Source organism: Amblyraja radiata, chromosome 4 (genome assembly GCF_010909765.2).
Source record: "Amblyraja radiata isolate CabotCenter1 chromosome 4, sAmbRad1.1.pri, whole genome shotgun sequence".
NCBI classification, from domain to species: Eukaryota; Metazoa; Chordata; class Chondrichthyes; order Rajiformes; family Rajidae; genus Amblyraja; species Amblyraja radiata.
In genome coordinates this window covers 105,323,303-105,345,349 of record NC_045959.1, presented here as the reverse complement: position 1 = coordinate 105,345,349, position 22,047 = coordinate 105,323,303, and the positions used below count along the sequence as shown (strand labels likewise).

Sequence of the window (22,047 nt, the reverse complement as noted above, 5' to 3'; positions counted from 1 at the left end):
GATACTTTCAAGAGAGAGCTAGATAGGGCTCTTGAAGATAGCTGAGTCAGGGGATATTGGGGAGAAGGCAGGAACGGGGTACTGATTGTGGATGATCAGCCATGATCACATTGAATGGCGGTGCTGGATTGAATGGCCAAATGGCCTACTCCTGCACCTATTGTACGGAGTTTCTACATTCTCCCTGTGACCGCGTGGGTTTCCTCCCACACTCCAAAGACGTACAGGTTTGTAGATTAATTGGCTTTGGTAAAATTGTAAATTGTCCTAACTTGTGTGTATAGGACAGTGCCAGAGTACGGGAACTGCATGTCGGCACGGACTCGGTGGGCCGAAGGGCCTGTTTATGCTGCTGTATCTCTAAACTAAGCTAAACTTAAAAAGTTGGACATTTCCACCCTGGGGGGGGGGGGGGGGGGGGGGGGGGGGGTAACGGTTCTGACTGTCAATACCACTCATAGTGAAAAACTTCCTTTAAGAAGTTTTAAGACTTCTTATTGAGTCTCCCCTGAAGTGTCGTGCTCAAGATTCAATCATAATCATCTTGCAGTTTCTTGTGTCTCCAAAAAGATCCTTCACTGCGCCAACTATTGGTCAGAATCGCCCCAACAGTCAGCAAACAAGGAAGACAATGTTTCTTGTGTGTGTGTGTGTTTGCAGAAATATGCATTGGAGCCCCGTTCACCAAATCCTCCTCTTTGGTTTCCTGTAGAAGGTGTGGTTTCTTGTTGCGCAGCTCAGTGAGAAGGCGGAAGGGCGTTGCGTTTCCCCTTTAAGGGAAGGGGAATTGCTGCCAATACAATAGCAGAGGGAACAGGAGGGAACCTTTCTGCTGGGCGATCAATTAACCCTTTGGCGTTGCTCTGGCGGCTGTGTTTCCCTCTCCTCTGAGCCGCGAGTTACAGAGGCCAGCCACACACACTGCGTTGTGGGGAGGAGAGGAGGTGGACTTGGACTTGGATATGTTTTGTCCCTAGGCTTGTCCTCGAAGAACTGAGCTGGAAAGTGTCTGCCGAAGCCTCCCGGAGTCATGGAGTGTACCGAGGGAAGCAGTTACCCCTCCATCTCATCCATCCTGGACGTGGTGCCTTACCAGAAGCTGGTGGACCTCCACTACATCAGCAGAGGAGGCTATGGAGTGGTGTATAGAGCTCGGCACAGCGACTGGAGGATTGACGTGGCCGTCAAATGTCTGCAGTTTGACACTCCGATGGAGGAAGGGTAGGAATCACACGGAGTTAATGGTCTGCGGGAGAGTGGGGGTGGGGGAGGGGAGATACTGCCAGGTTATACGTGAAACATTCCTAGTTCTTCAACACCACTTGCTTTAGCAGCAGGATGTGCCTCAGGGAAAAGCCATCAGTAGCTATATCAAGAGCGACCTAGACTGATGTTTCTTGTTCTTAAACATACCGGTATTTAACTTAGTAACAGGATGTGTATCACAGAAACAACTGTGCTATTAAAAGTATTAATATCAATATCAAGAAAGAAACCTAGACTGAACGCTGGGTGTTCCAGGAGACTGGAGTTGTAAAACATATATCGGAATTTTGTTTAGTAACAGGAGCTTGCCATAGAGGGAGTACAGAAAAGGTTCACCAGACTGATTCCTGGGATGCCAGGACTTTCATATGAAGAAAAACTGGATAGACTGCTTGTATTCGCTAGAATTTAGAAGATTGAGGGGGGATCTTATAGAAACTTACAAAATTCTTAAGGGGTTCGACAGGCTAGATGCAGGAAGATTGTTCCCGATGTTGGGGAAGTCCAGAACAAGGGGTCACAGTTTAAGGATAAGGGGGAAGTCTTTTAGGACCGAGATGAGAAAAACAGTTTTCACACAGAAAGTGGTGAATCTCTGGAAATCTCTGCCACATAAGGTAGTTGAGGCCAGTTCATTGGCTATATTTAAGAGGGAGTTAGATGTGGCCCTTGTGGCTAAAGGGATCAGGGGGTATGGAGAGAAGGCAGGTACAGGATACTGAGTTGAATGATCAGCCATGATCATATTGAATGGCGTTGCAGGACCGAAGGGCCAAATGGCCTACTCCTGCACCTATTTTCTATGTTTCTATGTTTCTATCTGTATCAGGGAAATAACTGTGCTAATGGGAACAGTCATTATTAGCAATAACAAGACTACTGTCTACCTCATTGGTGACCTCCAGGCTATCCTTGATCGGACTTTGCTGGCTTTACCTTGCACTAAACATTGGTCCCTTATCATGTATCTGTACACTGTGGATGGCTCGATTGTAATACTGCATTGTCTTTCTGCTGACTGGATAGCAGGCAACAAAAGCTTTTCACTGTACCTCGGTACACGTGACAATAAACTAAACTGAACTAAGGGACAGATGTAGACTGGGAATGCTGACTGTGCCAGGAAACTGGATATATCCCTAGTTCTTAAACATACCGGTTCTGAACACACTATGATAACAGCACATATCCTCCCCATGCATGAACTGTATATTGTAAGATGTTGTGTTTTTTGTTATGTTTGACGGGAATCAGCCTACCTTGTAACATCCTGTACTGAACCTGAATTCCACCAGTTTGACTGTGTGGTCATTAAATAATCTAATCTAATCTAATCTAATTAACTGAATATGTATCGGAGGAACAACTGTACAAATGGAAATATTAATTATTAGCGATATCAAGAGAGAGACATAGACTGCGAACGATGTGTGTGCGGCAGGAATCGTGATATATTTCTTGTTCTTAAACATACCGGTATTTAGCATCAGAGAAATAACTGCACCAATGGACACTGTCATTATTAGTAGTGTATATATTAGTAGTATATATATAGATAGGTACATTATTAGTAGTGATAGATGTGTGTATATATTTATATAATGGTACTAGACCAAGTGCAGACCCGTTGGGTCTGTTCCCCCAACGGCGGTTGTGGGGGGGGGGGGGGGGGGGAGGCGGCATGCAGCGTCACACACACTAACTATCTCCCCCCCCTGCACTCACGCTAATTACCCCCCTTGATATTATATTAATATTATTAATTTGCTCCTTTTACCCCATAACCACCCTATCTACAGACGCATAGCCCCCAACTTGCAGTCACATCTAGAGAGGGGGGGGGGGGGGGGGGGGTAGAGAGTGAGGGCAGAGAGAGAAGGGGCAGAGACAGAGAGAGAGAGACACAGAGAGAGGGGCAAGAGGGAGAGGGGGTGGCGAGGAGGAGAAGAGGGAGGGTGGGTGAGAGGGGAAAGGTGGGGGTGGAGGGGAGGAGAGAGAGAGGGTGAGAGTGAGGGGGAGGAGGGGGAGGGGGAGAGGTGAGGGGAGGGGGAGAGGTGGGGAGCAGGGAGGGTGGAGGGAAGGGGGTAGGGGTGTGTGGAGGGGAGGGGGGGTTTTGGGGAGGGATGGTGGGGTAGGGGAGGAGTGGGAGAAAGAGAGAGGGGGGGGGGAGAGAGGAGAGGGGGGGGGAGAGGAGTGAGGGGGTGTGCTGAGAGGGGGGGAGGTGGGGAGCAGGAGGGGGAGGGGGGTGGAGGGAAGGGGGTAGGTGTGTGTGGAGGGGAGGGGGGTTTAGGGGAGGGACGGTGGGGGAGGGGAGGAGGGGGAGAAAAAGGGGAGAGAGGGGGGAGTGGAGAGGAGAGGAGGGGGAGAAGAGAGGGGGGAGAGGAGAGGAGAGGGGGGGAGAGGAGAGGAGAGGGGGGGGGGGAGGAGAGGAGAGGGGGGGGGGAGGAGAGGAGAGGGGGGGGGAAGGAGAGAGGGGAGGGGAGAGGAGAGGGGGGAGGAGAGGGGGGTGGGAGAGGAGAGGGGGGGAGAGAGAGTGCCTTTTTATTTCAACCCAAACCCCCCAAACAACCATTTGCAGGCAGTGCTTTTTTACTTTAACCATATTTTCATTTTCAAACCACATTAAGGGTACTTACTCACAGTTGTGTGAACATGTGTTCAGTGTTATTCACAGCTCAGAGAAACGTGACCCTCTGCCTTCCTCCAGCTTGCAGACTAATTGAGGCACACCACTTCCTGGTTTTATAGTCCATCCCCCCTGCCGCCAGCGGGGGCAGCAGAGAGAATGGGGAATTTTGTAAAATCATTAATATCTCTGTCATTTTTCGGCGGTGGAGGGGGGCTCTGAGCGAGGTGGCCAAAAATGACGGCTGTAGGTGGCGGCGTTCTCTCGGAAATCGCAGCACAGATGGCCAAAACCGGTCAAGAACAGACTTTTAGTAATATAGATATGGACTCACTGATAGGTTCTGTATTCATGCCTACTATGTTCTGTTGTGCTGAAGCAAAGCAAGAGTTTAATTGTCCTATCTGGGACACATGACAGTAAACTCTCTTGACTTGACTTGACTTGACTACTTGGAGAGAGATGTGGATTGAGGGCTCTATTGTGGCAGCAAACTGGGCTAACCTCCTGTTTCCCTGTTGCTGTAACATGAATTGAAGTGCCGGGGAGGCATCCAGAATGGTTTGGTTTATTGTCACGTGTATTGAGGTACAGGGAAAAGCTTTTTTGTTGCGTGCTATCCAGTCAGCGGCAAGACTTGACTCTTGGGATGCAGGAGGCTGAGAGGTGATCTTATAGAGGTATAAATCATGAAGGGAATAGATAGAGTGAAACAAAATATTTTTCCCCCCCAGGGTAAGGGGTTAAGAACCAGAGGGAATAAGTTTAAATTGAACGAGTTTAGTTGATTGTCACGTGTACCGAGGTACAGTGAAAAGCATTTTTGTTGCGTGGAGATGTGTACAACTGCACCAGTGTACAGATATAAGATGAAGGGAATAACGTTTAGTGTAAGATAAAGTCCTGTAAAGTTGATTACATATAGCCCGAGGGTCTCCAAAGAGGTCGATGGAAGTTCAGGACTGCTCTGTTGTTGGTGATGGGATCTGGAGGTATGCATTTGCAAACATCCGTACCTCTTGCCCGATTGGAGAGGGGAGAAGAGGGAGTAATCGGGGTGAGACTGGTCCTGGACATTAACTTATTAAGTCGAATCGGTAGTGAAGAAAGCAAACTCAATGCTAACATTTATTTCAAGAGGATTTGTGTGCACAAACGGGGATGTAATGCTGAGGCTCTATAAGGCGCTGGTAAGCTTGCAATTGGAGTATTGTGAGCAGTTTTGGGCACTTTATCTGATGAAGGATGTGTTGGCTCTGGAGAAGGCCCAGAGGAGGTTTACGAGTATAATCTCAGGAATGAGTTGGGTAACATATGAGGAGCATTTGTCAGCACTGGGCCTGTACTCGCTGGAGTTTAAACGTATGAGGGGGGACCTCGTTGAAACATACAGAATAGTGAAAGGCTTGGATTGAGTGAATGTGGAGAGGATGCTTCCACTAGTGGGGGAGTCTAGGACCAGAGGTCATAGCCTCAGAATTAAAGGACGTTATTTTAGGAAGGAGATGAGGAGAGATTTCTTTAGTCAGAGGGTGGTGAATCTGTGGAATTCTTTGCCGCAGAAGGCTGTGGAGGCCAAGTCAGTGGATATTTTTAAGGCAGAGATAGATAGATTTTTGGTTAGTATGGGTGTCAGAGGTTATGGGGAGAAGGCAGGAGAATGTGGTTAGGAGGGAGAGATAAATCAACCATGATTGAATGGTGGAGTAGACTTGATGGGCTGAATGGCCTAATTCTACTCCCATCACATATGACCTTATTATGCTGGTGGCCATGGGTATGGGAGTGTGTCCGTGGTCCACTGACACCCACTTTCACAAGCCACATTTTGTTTGCACCGGATTCTCCGTGACTCACCTTAAGTTTCAAGGGCACTCCAGGGGCATTTTATGCTGGTCAGTCAGAATTCCTGACTGCATGTCTTTGGGATGTGGGAGGAAACCCACGCAGTCACAGGGAGAACGTGCAGACTCAGCACAGACAACAGGAGAATGTGGGTCAGGGTCGAACCCAGGTCACAGGGACCGTTGTTCTATCAGCTGCAATGGATCGACTGGGCTTATATTAACTGGAATTGAGAAGGTTGAGAGGGGATCTTATAGAAACATCTAAAATTCTTAATGGATTGGACAGGCTAGATGCAGGAAAAATTTTCCCCATGTTGGGGGAGTCCAGAACCAGGGGTCACAGTTTAAGACTAAGGGGTAGGCCATTTAGGACTGAGATGAGGTAAATCGTTTTCAGCCAGAGAGTTGTGAATCTGTGGAATTTGCTACCACAGAAGGCAGTGGAAGTCAATTCACTGGATGTATTCAAGAGAGAGTTAGATATAGATCATAGGGGCTAACGGAACGGTTTTGGGGGATATAGGATGGTTCAGTTGCCTGATGGCAGCTGGGAAGAAAGTGTCCCTGAATCTGGAGGAGTGCTTTTTCACACTTCTATACCTTTTGCCTGATGGGAGAAGAGGAAGTGCCCAGGGTGCGACTTGTCCTAGATTATGCTGCTGCCCTTGCCGAGGCAGCGTGAGGTTTAAATGGAATCATTGGCAGGTAGGATTGGTTTGTGTGATGGTCTGGGCTCCTCGCCCGATCACCATTCAACCCTTGTGCTCCAGGGGGCGCCACCCGCTGCCATCCTTGAGGGCACGGAGGGCGAGACCTCGGTTCCTCTTCCCGGCCCTTTGTACATCATGTCCACTGTTGCCGACTCCTTCCACCCTCCTCTCTGGTTCTCTGGTCCTTGGGCTCGGCCAACAATCACCCCTTGCGCTAGTTCTATCCTACACACTAGGGACAATTTACAGAAGCCAATTTAACTGCAAACCTGCATGCCTTTGGAATGTGGTGGGAAACCCCTCCAGGAAACTGTGCCTGAATCTGGAGGTGCAGTTTTGTCCAGATGCAAGTGAGAATTTCATTGTTCCATCTGGGATATATGACAATAAAATTGACTCTTGAGTTTTTTCCCAGCTGTTAGCAGGCAACTGAACCATCCTATCACAACTAGAGAGCTGGCCTGAACTACTATCTACCTCATTGGTGACCCTCGGACTATCTTTGATCGGACCTTGCTGGCTTTACCTTGCACTAAACGTTATTCCCTTATCGTGTATCTATACCACTGTAATGACTCAATCTTCTTATCGAGTCCACATGCAAGATTAGAGGTTGTTCAGCCAGAGCTGAAAACACTTCTCGGCATCTGCATACAATGGTGTCTGTCTTGTTGCTTCATGTGCGTTGTGGTGGAAAGATTGGTGAAAACAGGGCCGCGACGTGAACGCCCTTTCCTTGACCCCCATGGCTCGATTGTAATCACGTATTGTCGTTCCGCTGACTGGTCAGCACGCAACAAAAGTTTTTCGCTGTACCTCGGTTCCCGTGACAATAAACTAATGTAAACCGGAGCACCCGCACGGTCACAGGGAGGACTTGCAAACTCTGTACAGACAGCACCTCGAGAACCAGAGCACATAGATGCGAGGTGAGGGGGGGGAGGGGGGATAGGAACCAGAGGGGTTACTTTTCCACACAAAGTGGTGGGTGTATGGAACGAGCTGCTGGAGGAGGAGGTTGAGACGTGCTATTGTAACATTTAGACAGGTACATGGATAGGGCAGGTTTAGAGGGATATGGGCCAGGTACAGGCAGGTGGGACTAGCGTAGATGGGACACGTTGGTCGGTGTGTGGGTGTTAGGCCAAAAGGGCCTGTTTGCGCGCTGTATCACTCTATGATGAGGCAAAGGATGAGATAGAACTATGCATTAGAACAGAACTGAAAAAGAAACGGCTTATGGTAGGAAAAGAGATGTGGAATGTATACGTGATAGAGTGAACGGATGTAAAATGTCAATTTAAGATTTTTGAAGGAACATTGATTAGCACAGTACAGGACTGGACTGGACCAGGCCCTTTGGCCCACAATGTTTGCGGTGAACACGATGCCTATTTCAACTGATCCCATCTGATTGAACATGATCCATATCCTCTATTCCCTGCATTCCCATGTGCCTATCCAAAAGTCTCTTAAAGACCACCATCACCCCTGACAATGTGTTCCAGGCACACACACTACTCTGTGTAAAACAAACTCTGCCCCGTACATCTCCATTAAACGTTTCCCCTTGGACTTTAAAGCTATGTTCTCTAGTGTTTCACATTTCTACCGGGGAGGGGAGGGGGGGGGGGGAGTTCTGACTGTTGACCCTATCTAGAGTCAAGGGTGTTTTATTGTCATATGCCCCAGATAGGACAATGAAATTCTTGCTTGCTGCAGCACAACAGAATATGTAAACATAGTACATAACGGGATTAAAAAAATGTCAATGTGTATATATACATATGCACACATACTCAATAAATAAATGCAATATAGTGCAATAATAATAGTGGTCTGTTGTAGTTCAGAGCTTATTTGTTGTCGTGTTTAATAGCCTGGGAAGAAGCTGTTCCTGAATCTGGACGTTACAGTTTTCAGGCTCCTGTACCTTCTCTCAGATGGCAATGGTGTTTGTACGTTCTCCCTGTGACCCCGTGGGTTTTCCCCGAGATCTCCAGTTTCCTCCCACACAACAAAGACGTACAGGTTTGTAGGTTCTCCCCATGACCATGTGAGTTTTCTCCAGGTGCTCCAGTTTCCTCCCACACTCCAAAGACGTGCAGGTTTGTAGCTTAATTAACTTTTCTAAATTGTCGCCTGCTGTACAGTTTAAGAATAAGGGGTAGGCCTTAGGACTGAGATGAGGGAAAAACTCTTTCATGCAGAGAGTTGCGAGTCTGTGGAATTCTCTGCCACAGAAGGCAGTGGAGGCCAATTCACTGGATGTTTTCAAGAGAGAGTTAGATTTAGCTTTTAGGGCTAATGGAATCGAGGGATATGGGGAGAAAGCAGGAACGGGGTAGTGATTTTGGATGTTCAGCCATGATCATATTGAATGGCGGTGGTGGCACGAAGGGCCGAATGGCCTACTCCTGCACCTATTTTCTATGTTAACATCCTGTAACTTCTCTCAGCAGCAATCAATACAGGATTAGCCTTGCCAGAAATAGTACTAGGCTCCCCAGTAGTCAGATGCAAGCCTGGGCGATGTCATATGGAGGACAGGCTGGTGCCCACGCAGCACGTCCCCCCTCTCCACGTCGCTGATCGATCCAAAGGAACAGCAGGGCCGTTACAGTTTGGCACCAGCGCCGTCGCAGGAGCTGCCAGAGCGAGGTTGTAGACAACGACAAACTGCCTTAGGGGCTCCGACTCCGGATTTTCTTGAGGTTTACTCCTGGAGCCTTTTCCATGACTGGATATGGCCACAAGGCAGTGGAGGTTTTAAATCAGAGCTTTCCCTCTCCTAGATGGACTGCCTTCCCAGGCTGACGAGCCCCATCTGCCCGAGACTCGTGGGGGCGGGAGCGTCTACCTTCCCATGCAGGTCTATAGCACCTGCCCAATGCCAGAAAACGAGAGTTTTTCCCTCATCTCAGTCTACATCGGTGAGACCAAGCGGAGGTTGGGCGATCGTTTCGCCGAACACCTCCGCTCGGTCCGCAAGAACCAACCTGACCTCCCGGTGGCTCAGCACTTCAACTCCCCCTCCCACTCCGAATCCGACCTCTCTGTCCTGGGTCTCCTCCATGGCCAGAGCGAGCAACACCGGAAATTGGAGGAACAGCACCTCATATTCCGCTTGGGGAGTCTGCAGCCTGCGGGCATGAACATCGAATTCTCCCAATTTTGTTAGCCCTTGCTGTCTCCTCCCCTTCCTTAGCCCTCGAGCTGTCTCCTCCCATCCCCCAGCCCTCAGGCTCCTCCTCCTCCTTTTTCCTTCCTTCTCCCCGCCACCCCCCATCAGTCTGAAGAAGGGTTTCAGCCCGAAACGTTGCCTATTTCCTTCGCTCCATAGATGCTGCTGCACCCGCTGAGTTTCTCCAGCTTTTTTGTGTACCAGAAAACGAATGTCTATTATTTTATTTTTGAGTGACTGACGTTTATAATGTTGCCCTGAAAGATACAACACCCTACAATCCATTGTCAATTACCTGATAATCGGGTCTGGTGGGGATGCAAAATAATGATTGCAATGAAGGCCTTCGGGTTTTAAACAGATGCAATCAAATGACACCTTATGGTTTCAACTTGTGATTCCAAAAACTTTGTATTTCTCCCCTTTTTCTGTTTAGATTTTACAAACAGGTGCAGGCAGTGTCTGCAGTGGGGCAAATAATGTTGAACTGAAAGACGAACCTGGAAGATTCAGGGACAGTTTCTTCCCAGTTGTTATCAGGCAATTGAACTGCTCTCTCACCAACGAGGGAGAAGTCCTGACCTCACATAGACGTGATTGGAAACGTTCAAACTATCTTTATTCAGACTTCAACGGTCTTGCACTAAACATTACACCCTTTATCCTGTATTTGTACACTGTGGAGGCTGGTTTCCAACGGGAACGGTGACGGACGCACCACACACTCTGTCCTCCAGTTCCTGCGGACTTCCGCCGCTGGAAGTACAGGATTTTGGTGCGTGTGCTTTATCATAGTTCCTTACAGCGCTATGTACGACAGTGATCGCAACTTCTACTGAAGTGTGGATGGCCGTTGGCTCGCTAGAAGCTCATCCGCCCTTTGACAGGTCTTGTTTTTGGTCCTGCTGGGGGTCCACAGCCCCCTCCTCACCTGGCAAACCAGGTGGGGGAGACGGTTTAGTCGCCGACTATCCGACCATGGAGCAGGTAGCACGGGATTACATGGTACCCGTGGCGGGGGGGGGGGCGGACGGGACTCCCCTCCCCTCCCCCGACCAGACCCGTAAAGGCTTGATTGTAATCGTGTGTAGTTTTTTCGCTGACTGGATAGCTTGCAGCAAAAAGCTTTTCACTGTACCTTGGTGCACGTGAATCAGAAACTTACTTCAGACGCATCCTGACCGATCATTTCCTTTTGCCTTCGACAAAGTGTTAACATCCAGCAATCATTCTGCTGTTTTCTACACAGCAAGTAGCATTAGGACGGAACGGTGGCGCAGCGGTAGTGTTGCTGCCTTACAGTGGCAGAGACCTGGGTTCGATCCTGACTACGGGTGCTGTCGGTGTGGAGTTTGTACGTTCTCTCCATGTTTCTCTGGATGCTACGGTCTCTTCCCACACTCCAAAGACTTACAGGTTTGTAGGTTAATTTGCTTTGGTAACATTGTAAATAGTCCCTTGTATTTGTGCAATAGTGCTAGTCAATGAATCACAGGCTTCAAGCAGTCATTGCATGCAAAGGATATGCAACAAAATACTAAAAAGACTACTTTCATTTACATTACATTGCTGTGTCCCAAACAATATGGTGCCCTGAAATGGGGGGACTATGTATAAACACTGCTGTAATTTCTACAGGGTGATACCAAAATGTATAAAAATAGCATTTATTAAAATCTGACAATGTGCACTTTAACCACATGTGATTTTTTTTTTTCTATTACAAATTTTAAATTGTGGAGTACAGAGACAAATAAATAAATGATGGGTCTTTGTCCCAAACATTATGGAGGGCACTGTATGTCCTCTGCTTCTTGAAAACCCACGCAGGTCACGGGTAGAACGTAAAACTCCATACAGCCAGCGCCCGTAGTCGGGATCGAAGCTGGCTCTCTGGCGCTGTGAGGCAGCAACTCTACTGCTGCGCCACCGTGCTGCCCCTTTGTGACTCCGCAGCACATTTTGTAAACGCTGGAGACCGATGCATCTTTGAAAGTGACACTTCAGCAGTTTGTGAATACTTTCCAATCTGAAATAGTGACTTCTTATGTTAATGGAGGTCTTTAATTGGAGACTACATCGAGAATCTTGCATCATGGTGTCGGGATAACAACCTATACCTTACAGCGCCAAGAGACCCAGGTTCAATCCCAACTACGGGTGATGCAACTCTACCGCTGCGCCATTGTGCTGCCCAACTGATCGATGGTCGGCATGCAGTATATCGGTGGGCCGAAGGATCTGTTTCTATGCGATATCTCTGAAACCAAAACTAAAACAACAAAGCCCTTCCAAATGTCTTTGATCATTTGATCTGCACCTGCAGTGAATTAGTTTCTGATTCTACCTCGCAGTACTGCTCCTTACTTAAATTTCACGACGCAAATTAACTCCAGAATCTGACATTTTCTTCCGGAAATGGTTTTTTATTTTAATTTTATTTTATTTAATCTTTATTTAACCAGGAGAGTCCTGGCCAAGACAGACAGCAGCACAGTTCCACAGTTACAGACAATAATTTAAAAACAACAGAGAACATATAAATAGAGTCACAGTCAGAACATCATCAAACAAAGCATGTACAGACAGAAGAGCCCGCTTCAACATCATTAAGAAGGGATTTAAATCTGTTTATAGAAACCAGCTCCTTAAGTTTCAGTTCATTCTGCAGCTGGTTCCATGCGAAGGGAGCAGCATAACTAAATGCCCTTTTCCCCAGTTCAGTACGGACTTTAGGTACAGTTAGTAAGAACAAGTCCTCAGAGCGGAGCTGTTAAGTTCCTGTGCTTTTTCAAATTACATACTTCTGCAGGTATGAAGGAAGAACACCGAGAATAGTCTTATAAATAAGGATATGCCAATGATGGAGTCTGCGAGTGGACAGGGCAAACCATCCAACTTGAGCATACAAAGAGCTGTGGTGCGTGAGGGTTTTAAAATTAGTAACAAATCTCAGTGCTCCGTGGTAGACCGTGTCCAAAGACTGTAGGCATTTTGAAGATGCATTCATATATAAAACATCACCAATGTCCAACACAGGCATAAACGTTGCAGCAACAAGTCTTTTTTTGGCTTCAAAAGAAAAACAAGATTTGTTTCTAAAGTAAAAACCTAATTTTAAATAATTTTTTTAAATTAAACTCTTAGCAAATATTGCTGCCATGGCCAGATGGGGCCATGAAACTGGCCAAACCACCTGTGAATGTGGAGAAGAGGACCATACAATGCAGCACTGCCTTGTCTGCCCCCTACTACCCAACCAGTGCAGCCCAAAGGATCTTGCAGTGTTCAATAAAAACGCAAAGGACTGTGTAAAGGAATGGGAAACTGTCATATAGCCAACCAGCTTCAAAGACACGAAAAAAAGAAGAAGCAAATATTGCAAAAACCACAGACTGGGGAAATTCCCTTTATTTCCCCAAAGAAATTCTATTACAATATTTCATTCATAACAGTCATAAGAAGTCCCTTGGCTTACTGAGTCCTCAACAATCATCAGCCACCTATTCATTCTCATCTGGCATTAATCCCTTTTATTTTATTCTTCCCATGTTCTCATTATCTCCTCCCTTCTGCCTGCAGACGAAATGCAAAATTCAGTGCAGGTTAATCTAATAATCTATGCATCTCTGGGACGTTTGATGAAACCTACACAGTCAAAGGAAGACCATGCAAATCAACACGACACAAAAGTGCTGGAGTAACTCAGCGGGTCAGGCACGATTCCCCCCCCCCTCCCCCTCCCATTCCACCTACTGTACATTCCTTCCTCTAGCTTCACAATTTGCAACTTCTCAATCCTTCGGTCTCACACCTTCTGTCCTTTCATTACTGGCCCCTGTCCAACCATCTGCCCCCCTCACCTCCATCAGACCTATTAGAGTCTGAAGAAGGGTCTCGACCCGAAACATCACCTATTCCTTTTCACCAGAGATGCTGCCTGACCCGCTGAGTTACTCCGGCACTTTGTGGTCGATTTTTGTAAACCAGCATCTGCAGTTCCTTGTTTCAACATGCAAATTCCACACCTACACGGCCTGAGGTGAGGATTGAATCCAGTTTCAGTTTCAGTTTAGTTTATTGTCGGGTGTATCGAGGCACAGTGAAAAGCTTTTGTTGCATGCTATCCAGTCAGTGGAAAGACAATGCATGATTACAATCGAGCCATATAGTGTACAGTGTATTGCCGTACATTTACAGTACAAGGGAATAATGTTTAGTGCAAGGTAAAGCCAGCAAAGTGTGATCAAGGAATGTCCGAGTGTCACCCACGTGTTCGGCACTGCTCTCTAGTTGTGGTTGGATGATTCTGTTGCTTGATGACAGCGGTGAAGAGAGACTGTTCCTGAATCTGGAGGTGTGCGTATTCACACTTCTGTACCTTTTGCCCGGTGGTCGAGGGGAGAAGAGGAAGTGGCCAGGGTGCGACTCGTCCTTGATTATGCTGCTGGCCTTGAGTGAGGTATACATGGAGTCAATAGAAGGGATGTAGGTTTGTGTGATGGTCTAGCCTTGCCGAGGAAGCATGAAGGAAGGCCCGGTCCCACTTTCACGACCTAATTCACAACCTTTTTTTACTCGTGGACATTTATCATCATTGTGGAAAAAAAGCCCCGACTTCCTTGATGCCACGAGTACCTACGACTAGCATCACAACCTACCTACGACCATGCTGCGAGTATGAGTCGAGGGCAAACTCGGCAGAGGTCGTGAATCAAGTGGTGAAAGTGGGACAGGCCCTTGAGGTGTACTGATCTCTGGCGCTGTGAGGCAGTGTTACTACTGTTTGGAAATTCCGATCTTTCAGCAATAGACCCGACTGCTGGGCTCTCTTCCCAACTCCATTAAGCATCCTCCCTCTGTGAGCTGGAGATCTGCTCCCTGCACTCGAGCCCCAAAATCCATCTATTGTATCAATGGACGTCATGGACCATCTAACAGCACAGCACAGGAACTGGTTCTTCGGCCCATTATCATGTATTGTCTTTCCGCAACACGAGCTTTCCACTGCACCTCGGTACACGTGGCAATAAACTAAACTGATCTGTGCTGAACATGAAGCCGGTTAAATTAACCTGTGCCGCACTGTTTAGTTTAGAGCTACAGTGCGGAAATAGGACCTTCGGCCGACCGACTCTGCGCCGACCAGCGATTCCCGTACACTAGCACTATCCTAATTTTATCAAAGCTCATTAGCCTACAAACCTGCACATCTTTGGAGTGTGGGAGGAAACCGGGGCACCCGGAGAAAACCCACGCAGGTCACGGGGAGAACGGCAACCTTAGTCGGGATCGATCCTGGGTCCCTGGCGCTGTAAGGCAGCAACTCGACCCCTGCGCCACTGTGCCGCTGTGTTCTATGTGTAAATCTCTTCAGACAGACAGTGGTGAACCTTTGGAATTCTATCTGCTGGAAGGCTGTGGAGATTCAGTCATTTGGCTTTGTTCAAACTTGAGAGTTAAAGATATCTAGATGTTGACGGAACAATGGAATCTGGAGATGGTGCAGGAAAATGAAGTAAAAGATCAGGGTCAAGATGTCACAATCCCATACCTATTTCTTGTGGTCATGAGTTCCCGGAGCAGAATTACTGTTGGCCATTTGGCCTGTCAAGGTCGACTCCATCATTTAACCCACCATTTATATTCTGCTCCAAACATTTATGAACTTGGGAAAACATGGAAAGGTGACCTTTTTGGGGTAGACCCTTCTCCTGAAAATGTGCCTCCATCTGAAACTTCACATGTCCATGTTCTCCAGAGATGCTGCCTGACCCGCTGAGTTGCTCCAGCATTCTGAGACTTCTTCCCTTCCCTCACAATTGCCCTATAGGTGACAAAGAAACTACTCGTATAGAAATGATTCTAATTCTAGTCTAATTATTTCTCTTTCTTTTCCCCCTCAAGTGTAAGGAACACTCTGTTGAAAGAAGCTGAGATCTTGCACAGAGCCAGGTTCTCCCACATAATCCAAATCTATGGTATCTGCAACGAACCCGAATTCATGGGCATTGTCACCGAATACATGAGCAATGGATCCTTGGATCAACTCCTTCATCAGGTAATCCGTTCAATATCTTGAAAATTCTAGCAATTAAAATAGCAAAGATTTACTTTTTCTCTCTCCCCCCCCCCCCCCCCGGATTAATCGCCTATCTCTGAGATTCTCCATATTTGATTAATTTTCCCATTGGACTTTGATCGTAGGCTCCAGAAATATGTCCGGTACATCGGTTGCTGTTCGATCTAATCAAATCCAACACATGGTAACCAGGTAGATGCAAGGAACTGCAGATGCTGGTTTACAAATAACACAACAAAGTTGTGGAGTAACGCTGCGGGTCAGGCAGCACGCGGGCACAAAGAATGGCAGATGCTGGTTTATACCAAAGATAGACTCAAAGTGCTGGAGTAACTCGGCAGGTCAGGCAGTATCTTTGGAGAAAAAGGATAGATGGCGTTTCGGGTTGAAACATCTTCAGACTAAAAGTAGGAAGTGCGGGGTTGGGCGGAGGAGAGATAAGGAGCATCAGAGGCGGCAACAGATGACATCAGGCAGGGTGGTGCTCTGCTAGGTCAATAAGTTATGGAGGGCAGCATCTCTAGAGAACACAGATAGGTGCCTTTTTGGGTCGGGCCCCCTCTTCAGACTTAGCCTAGCTTAGAGATACACCGTGGAAACAGGCCTTCGAGTCCACGTCAACCAGCAATCGCACTACTTCTATCCTACACACTAGGGACAATTTACAGAAGCCAATTAACCTGCAAACCTGCACGTCTTGGAATGTGGGAGGAAACCGGAGCACCCAGAGAAAACCCACACGGTCACAGGAAGAATATGCAAACTCCGTACAGACAGCATCTGTAGTCAGGATCGAATGTAAGGCGATGTCATGCAGCATCTCTACCATTGCATCCCTGTGCCGCCCCAGGCACGTAACCTAAATTGCAACAATGCAGCTTCTAGTGCTTCCGCTGCTTATATGCTTGAAATTATGGCTATTCCAATCTAAGCCAGAAGGTTGGTGCTTGTAGTTTTATTTTTCCAACCCCTCTCTGCGTCACCCCTTGTTTCTAAGCTGTGTGCACACTATTGTGATGAAGGCCTATATATATATATATATATATATATATATATATAGATCTTTTCGGTTCCTCATTGAGGAATGCACTTCCACTTCCTGGTGGCTCTTCTTAGCTGGCACTGGTAGTACATATTTTAGTAGCATATATGTTATTTCGAACATGTAAAACAAAAAAAAGTTAAACAAAGCAAAATAACAATAAAATGAAATGAACAATAAACCTATACACAACTCATTGAGTAACTTTTCATAAACATAACAATTTAAATCGTACATGTTCGATAAGGAGTAGGGGGAAGTACCGTATACACGCTTCCTACCTCTTCTCCGCTACTCAGCAATTCTTTCACAAACTTTATCTCATCTACATACATATACACATACACAACCATATACATACATACATATGTCCATGCATAAGCCACATACATACATATACACGCATATGCACGCACGCAAACATACATATACACAGTTTATAAACAATTATCCAAATTCTATGTACAACGCGAATATCACACTGTGTCAATAAACTAAAATGTAACCATCATCACAGCCCTTCCTCATTCTTATACCTCTGGAAACATTGTTTTTTGCACTTCTTCTTAAACTGAGTAATATTCGTGCTTTGCTGGTTGATGTTTCGTAAAAATCACACGTAGACCCCCCCCCCTCCCCCCCAATCAAAATGACGGGGCTAATTGTGTGCTTGAAATTGTTTGCCTTCCGGCACGTCCAATATACATTCCTTGATCGGGCAGCACGGTGGCGCAGCAGTAGAGTAGCTGCCTTGCACCGCCAGATACCCAAGTTCGATCCTGACCATGGGTGCTGGCAGTGCAGAGTTTGCACGTTCTCCCTGTGACCGCGTGGGTTTTCCCCGGGTGCTCTGGTTCCCTCCCATATTCCAAAGACATACGGGTTTGTAGGTTAATTGGCCCTCTGTAAATTGGCCCTGGTGTGTAGGATAGAACTAGTGTACAGGTAATGGCTGGTCGGTGCGGATTCGGTCGGCTTCCATACTCTATCTCTAAACTAAACTAAACTAAACTAACTGGAGTCCAAATACTGAATGCCCCACATTTCGTGTTTCCAACTAGATTGTTTTATCACACGATTTTCCCTTAATGAACAATATTTTTGTTGAACAACCTTAAATTGCACGGTGGCGCAGAGGTAGAGTCGCTGCCTTACAGCGAATGCAGCGCCGGAGACCCGGGTTCAATCCCGACTATGGGTGCTGTCTGTACGGAGTTTGTACGTTCTCCCCGTGACCTTCGTGGGTTTTCTCCAGGTGCTCCAGGTTCCCCCCGCACTCCAAAGACGTACAGGTATGTAGGTTAATTGGCTTGGTAAATGTAATAATTGTCCCTAGTGGGTGTAGGGATGGTGTTAATATGCGGGGATCGCTGGTCGGCGCGGACCCGGTGGGCCGAAGGGCCTGTTTCCGCGCTGTATCTCTAAAAACTAAAACTAAAAATGTATTGTTTTGGGTTTCTTTTTCACACAGAGAGTGGTGAGTCTGTGGAATTCTCTGCCTCAGAGGGCAGTGGCGGCCGGTTCTCTGGATACTTTCAAGAGAGAGCTAGATAGGGCTCTTAAAGATAGCAGAGTCAGGGGATATGGGGAGAAGGCAGGAACGGGGTACTGATTGGGGATGATCAGCCATGATCACATTGAATGGCGATGCTGGCTCGAAGGGCCGAATGGCCTACTCTTGCACCAATTGTCTATTGGATGAATTTTCTAAAAATGGATGTATGCTTTTTCTGATATAGAAAGAAACCTATCCCGTACTCCCTTGGGCGTTACGACTCCGTATTCTACATGAAATTGCCCTTGGAGTGAATTTCCTGCACAACATGAACCCACCATTGCTGCATCACGACCTGAAGACTCAGAATATTCTGCTGGATAATGAATTCCACGTGAAGGTAAGAAATAGTACGCACGGTCTTTATTCGCCAATGCACCACTTCATCGTATTATGCTTGATAGAAGAGTGATTGAGTCATACAGCAATGGAGGCAGGTGTAGTTCAGTTTACTTTGGAGACAGCGTGGAAACAGGACCTTCGGCCAATCCTTTAGACTTCCGCATCGTGACCGCTCCGTGATTATACATCAGAAAATAAAAATGAATCAACTAATTTTCTCCCAGTGACCTGCATGGGTTTTCTCCGACATCTTCGGTTTCCTCCCACACTCCAAAGACGTACAGGTTTGTTTGTGGGTTAATTGGCTTGGTAAATGTAAAAATTGTCCCTGGTGGGTATAGGATAGTGTTAATGTATGGGGATTGCTGGTCCGCGCGGACCTGGTGGGCCGTAAGGGCCTGTTTCCGTGCTGTATCTCTAAACTAAACTAAAAAAATAAACGAAACTAATTACCTGTAAGCAATATATCATGCTTTAAAACAGTATTGGGAATGTTTTGGACTTTAGAGCTACAGAACAGAAGCAGAGCCACCGAGTCTACGCCAACCATCAATCCCCTCTGCACTAGTTTTATCCTATACACAGAAATTAATTAACCTACAAACCTGCGCGACTTTGAAATGTGGGAGGAAATCAGAGCGACGAGAGCAAACCCATGCAGTCACAGGGAGAACGTGCAAACTCCGTATAGACTGCACCCGTAGACAGGATCGAATCCAGGTCTCTGGGTTCCATAAGGCTGCAACTCTACCGCTGCGCCACCCTGCTGAGCTGTTGTGGTGCATTTAATTTCACGTGGGATATTTTGAGGCGTGCCCAATCTCATCGCAAGTTAACACCGTGATTTCTTTCTCCTTCATCACACGATTGATTTAGACGCAAAATGCTGGAGCAACTCAGCGGGACAGGCAGCATCTCTGGATAGAAGGAATAGGTGGCGCTTCGGGTCGAGACCCTTCTTCAGACCCTTCCCGAGCCAAAACGTCACCCATTCCTTCTATCCAGAGATGCTGCCTGTTCCCCTGAGTTACTCTAGCATTTTGTGTCTCTCGGGTGTAAACCAGCATCTGCATTTCCTTCCTGCACATGATTGATTCACGTTGACGTTAAAGTTTTAATATGTTTATTTAACGTAGTTTTGTGATGGGTGTGATTGCTGGTTAAGATTGCAGATTTTGGACTATCAAAGTGGCGGCATTTAACCATGAGTAAATCGTCGGGCCTGAAGTCCCCCACCGCTGGTGGGACCATTATCTACATGGCCCCCGAGCAGTACGAGCCAAACAAAGTGAAACGAGCAGATATAAAACACGACATTTACAGGTAAGCAGAACTGAAGACCTTTGAACGGTTACTCGACATTATCACTTGCATAAGACATATCTCTGCCTTAAAATTATCCACTGACTTGGCCTCCACAGCCTTCTGTGGCAAACCTGTATGTCTCTGGAGTGTGGGAGGAAACTGGAGCACCCGGGGAAAAGCCTCACGGTCACGGGAAGAACGTACAAACTCCATACAGACAGCGCCTGTGGTCAGGATCGAACCTGGGTCTCTTCTGTTGGAAGAAGTGGAGAGAAGAAAGAATGACTAGGGTGGAAGTCTTGGAAACAAGGAACTACAGGTGCTAGGTTACACGAAAGGACCGAGAACACTGGTGTAACTCAGCGGGTCAGGCAGTATCGCTGGAGAACATGGATAGGTGACGTTTTCGGGTCGGGACCCTTCCTCAAACTGTTGCTGATGATGTTGGCTGTTTTTCTGAGGCAGTGTGAAGTGCAGATGGAGCCACTGGTGGGGATTATGGTCACCATTGATCAGACTTGGCACTACTAAGGGTGATGGAGGAGCCAGCTATGATAGCAGCATTTTGGGAGGCGTGCAGCCAGGCATTTAGTTTAACTTGGCATCATGTTGCTTCATGCAGTGAGTGTGTGTGTTGAGTAACTAGAATCCTTCCACAATGAGTGATGTTCTCCATGCTAATAGAAATGTGCATAAATGTGCTTTGATTCCTTCACAGCTTTGCAATAATAATGTGGGAAGTCCTCGCAAGAAAACAGCCGTTTGAAGGTAGGTTGTCTCATGGTTTTCATTTCAGACTTTATGCTGTTTTTTTTTTCAATTCTAACTAAATTCTAAAACATCCATTTCAAAGCCAAACGTTTCATTTTTTTCCAATGTGTTTTTAAGGATTGGGGTTGGGAGGGGTGGGAGCCTGGAGGGATATCTTGTTTTTACACAACGGGCGGTGGTTGTATGGAACGAGCTGCCACAGGAAGTAGTTGAGTTCATAACATTTTCGAGACAATTGGGCAGATACATGGATAGGCACGAGCGATGCATTCACCAAGTTTCGATCTTGACTACGGGTGCTGTCTGTACGGAGTTTTACGTTCTCCCCGTGACCGTGTGGGTTTTCTCCGGGTGCTCTGGTTTTCTCCCACACTCCAAAGATGTGCAGGTTTCTAGGTTAATTTGCCTTCTGTAATTGTAAATTGTCCCTAGTGTGGAGGATAGTGCTGGTGTACGGGCGGGGATTGCTGGTTTCGTATTGCGTACAGTTTTGGTCTCCAAATCTGAGGAAGGACATTATTGCCATAGAGGGAGTGCAGAGAAGGTTCACCAGACTGATTCCTGGGATGTCAGGACTGCCTTATGAAGAAAGACTGGATAGACTTGGCTTATACTCTCTAGAATTTAGGAGATTGAGAGGGGATCTTATAGAAACTTACAAAATTCTTAAGGGGTTGGACAGGCTAGATGCAGAAAGATTGCTCCCGATGTTGGGGAAGTCCAGGACAAGGGGTCACAGCTTAAGGATAAGGGGGAAATCCTTTAAAACCGAGATGAGAAGAACTTTTTTCACACAGAGAGTGGTGAATCTCTGGAACTCCCTGCCACAGAGGGTAGTCGAGGCCGGTTCATTGGCTATATTTAAGAGGGAGTTAGATGTGGCCCTTGTGGCTAAGGGGATCAGAGGGTATGGAGAGAAGGCAGGTACGGGATACTGAGTTGGATGATCAGCCATGATCATATTGAATGGCGGTGCAGGCTCGAAGGGCCGAATGGCCTACTCCTGCACCTAATTTCTATGTTTCTATGTTTCCACGCTGTATCTCTAAAATCTTTTTTTTTTAAATCTAAATTTCACTTGACCAATTGAAGTCTTACGACCTTTTGAGTTTTTATTGTGTGCATGAACCAGCTGCCATATTTCCTTATCTGAAGTTGGGTCTCAACCCACAACGTCACCTATTCCTTCTCTCCAGAGATTCTGCCTGTCCCGCTGAATTACTCCAGCATTTTGTGTCTATCTTCGGTTTAAACCAGCACCTGCAGTTCCTTCCTACACATTTCCTTATAACAGTGACAGTGCCATGAAGAAAAAAT

General features: G+C 46.9%; 1 protein-coding gene across 3 annotated transcripts in view; it reads left to right on the top strand.

The window, feature by feature from the left end:
• Positions 1 to 756: 756 nt before the first annotated feature.
• Positions 757 to 22,047, top strand: part of ripk2 (receptor interacting serine/threonine kinase 2) — a 44,368-nt gene continuing 23,077 nt past the window's right edge. For 2 of the 3 annotated variants that reach the window (XM_033020172.1, XM_033020170.1), the window contains exons 1-5: positions 757 to 1,221; positions 15,541 to 15,694; positions 18,497 to 18,652; positions 19,820 to 19,977; positions 20,678 to 20,727. In XM_033020172.1, coding sequence (XP_032876063.1) covers positions 1,031 to 1,221; positions 15,541 to 15,694; positions 18,497 to 18,652; positions 19,820 to 19,977; positions 20,678 to 20,727 — 709 coding nt within the window. In that variant the 5' untranslated portion in view covers positions 757 to 1,030. The remainder of the gene's footprint in view (positions 1,222 to 15,540; positions 15,695 to 18,496; positions 18,653 to 19,819; positions 19,978 to 20,677; positions 20,728 to 22,047) is intronic. The other variant, XM_033020171.1, reaches the window with a different exon arrangement.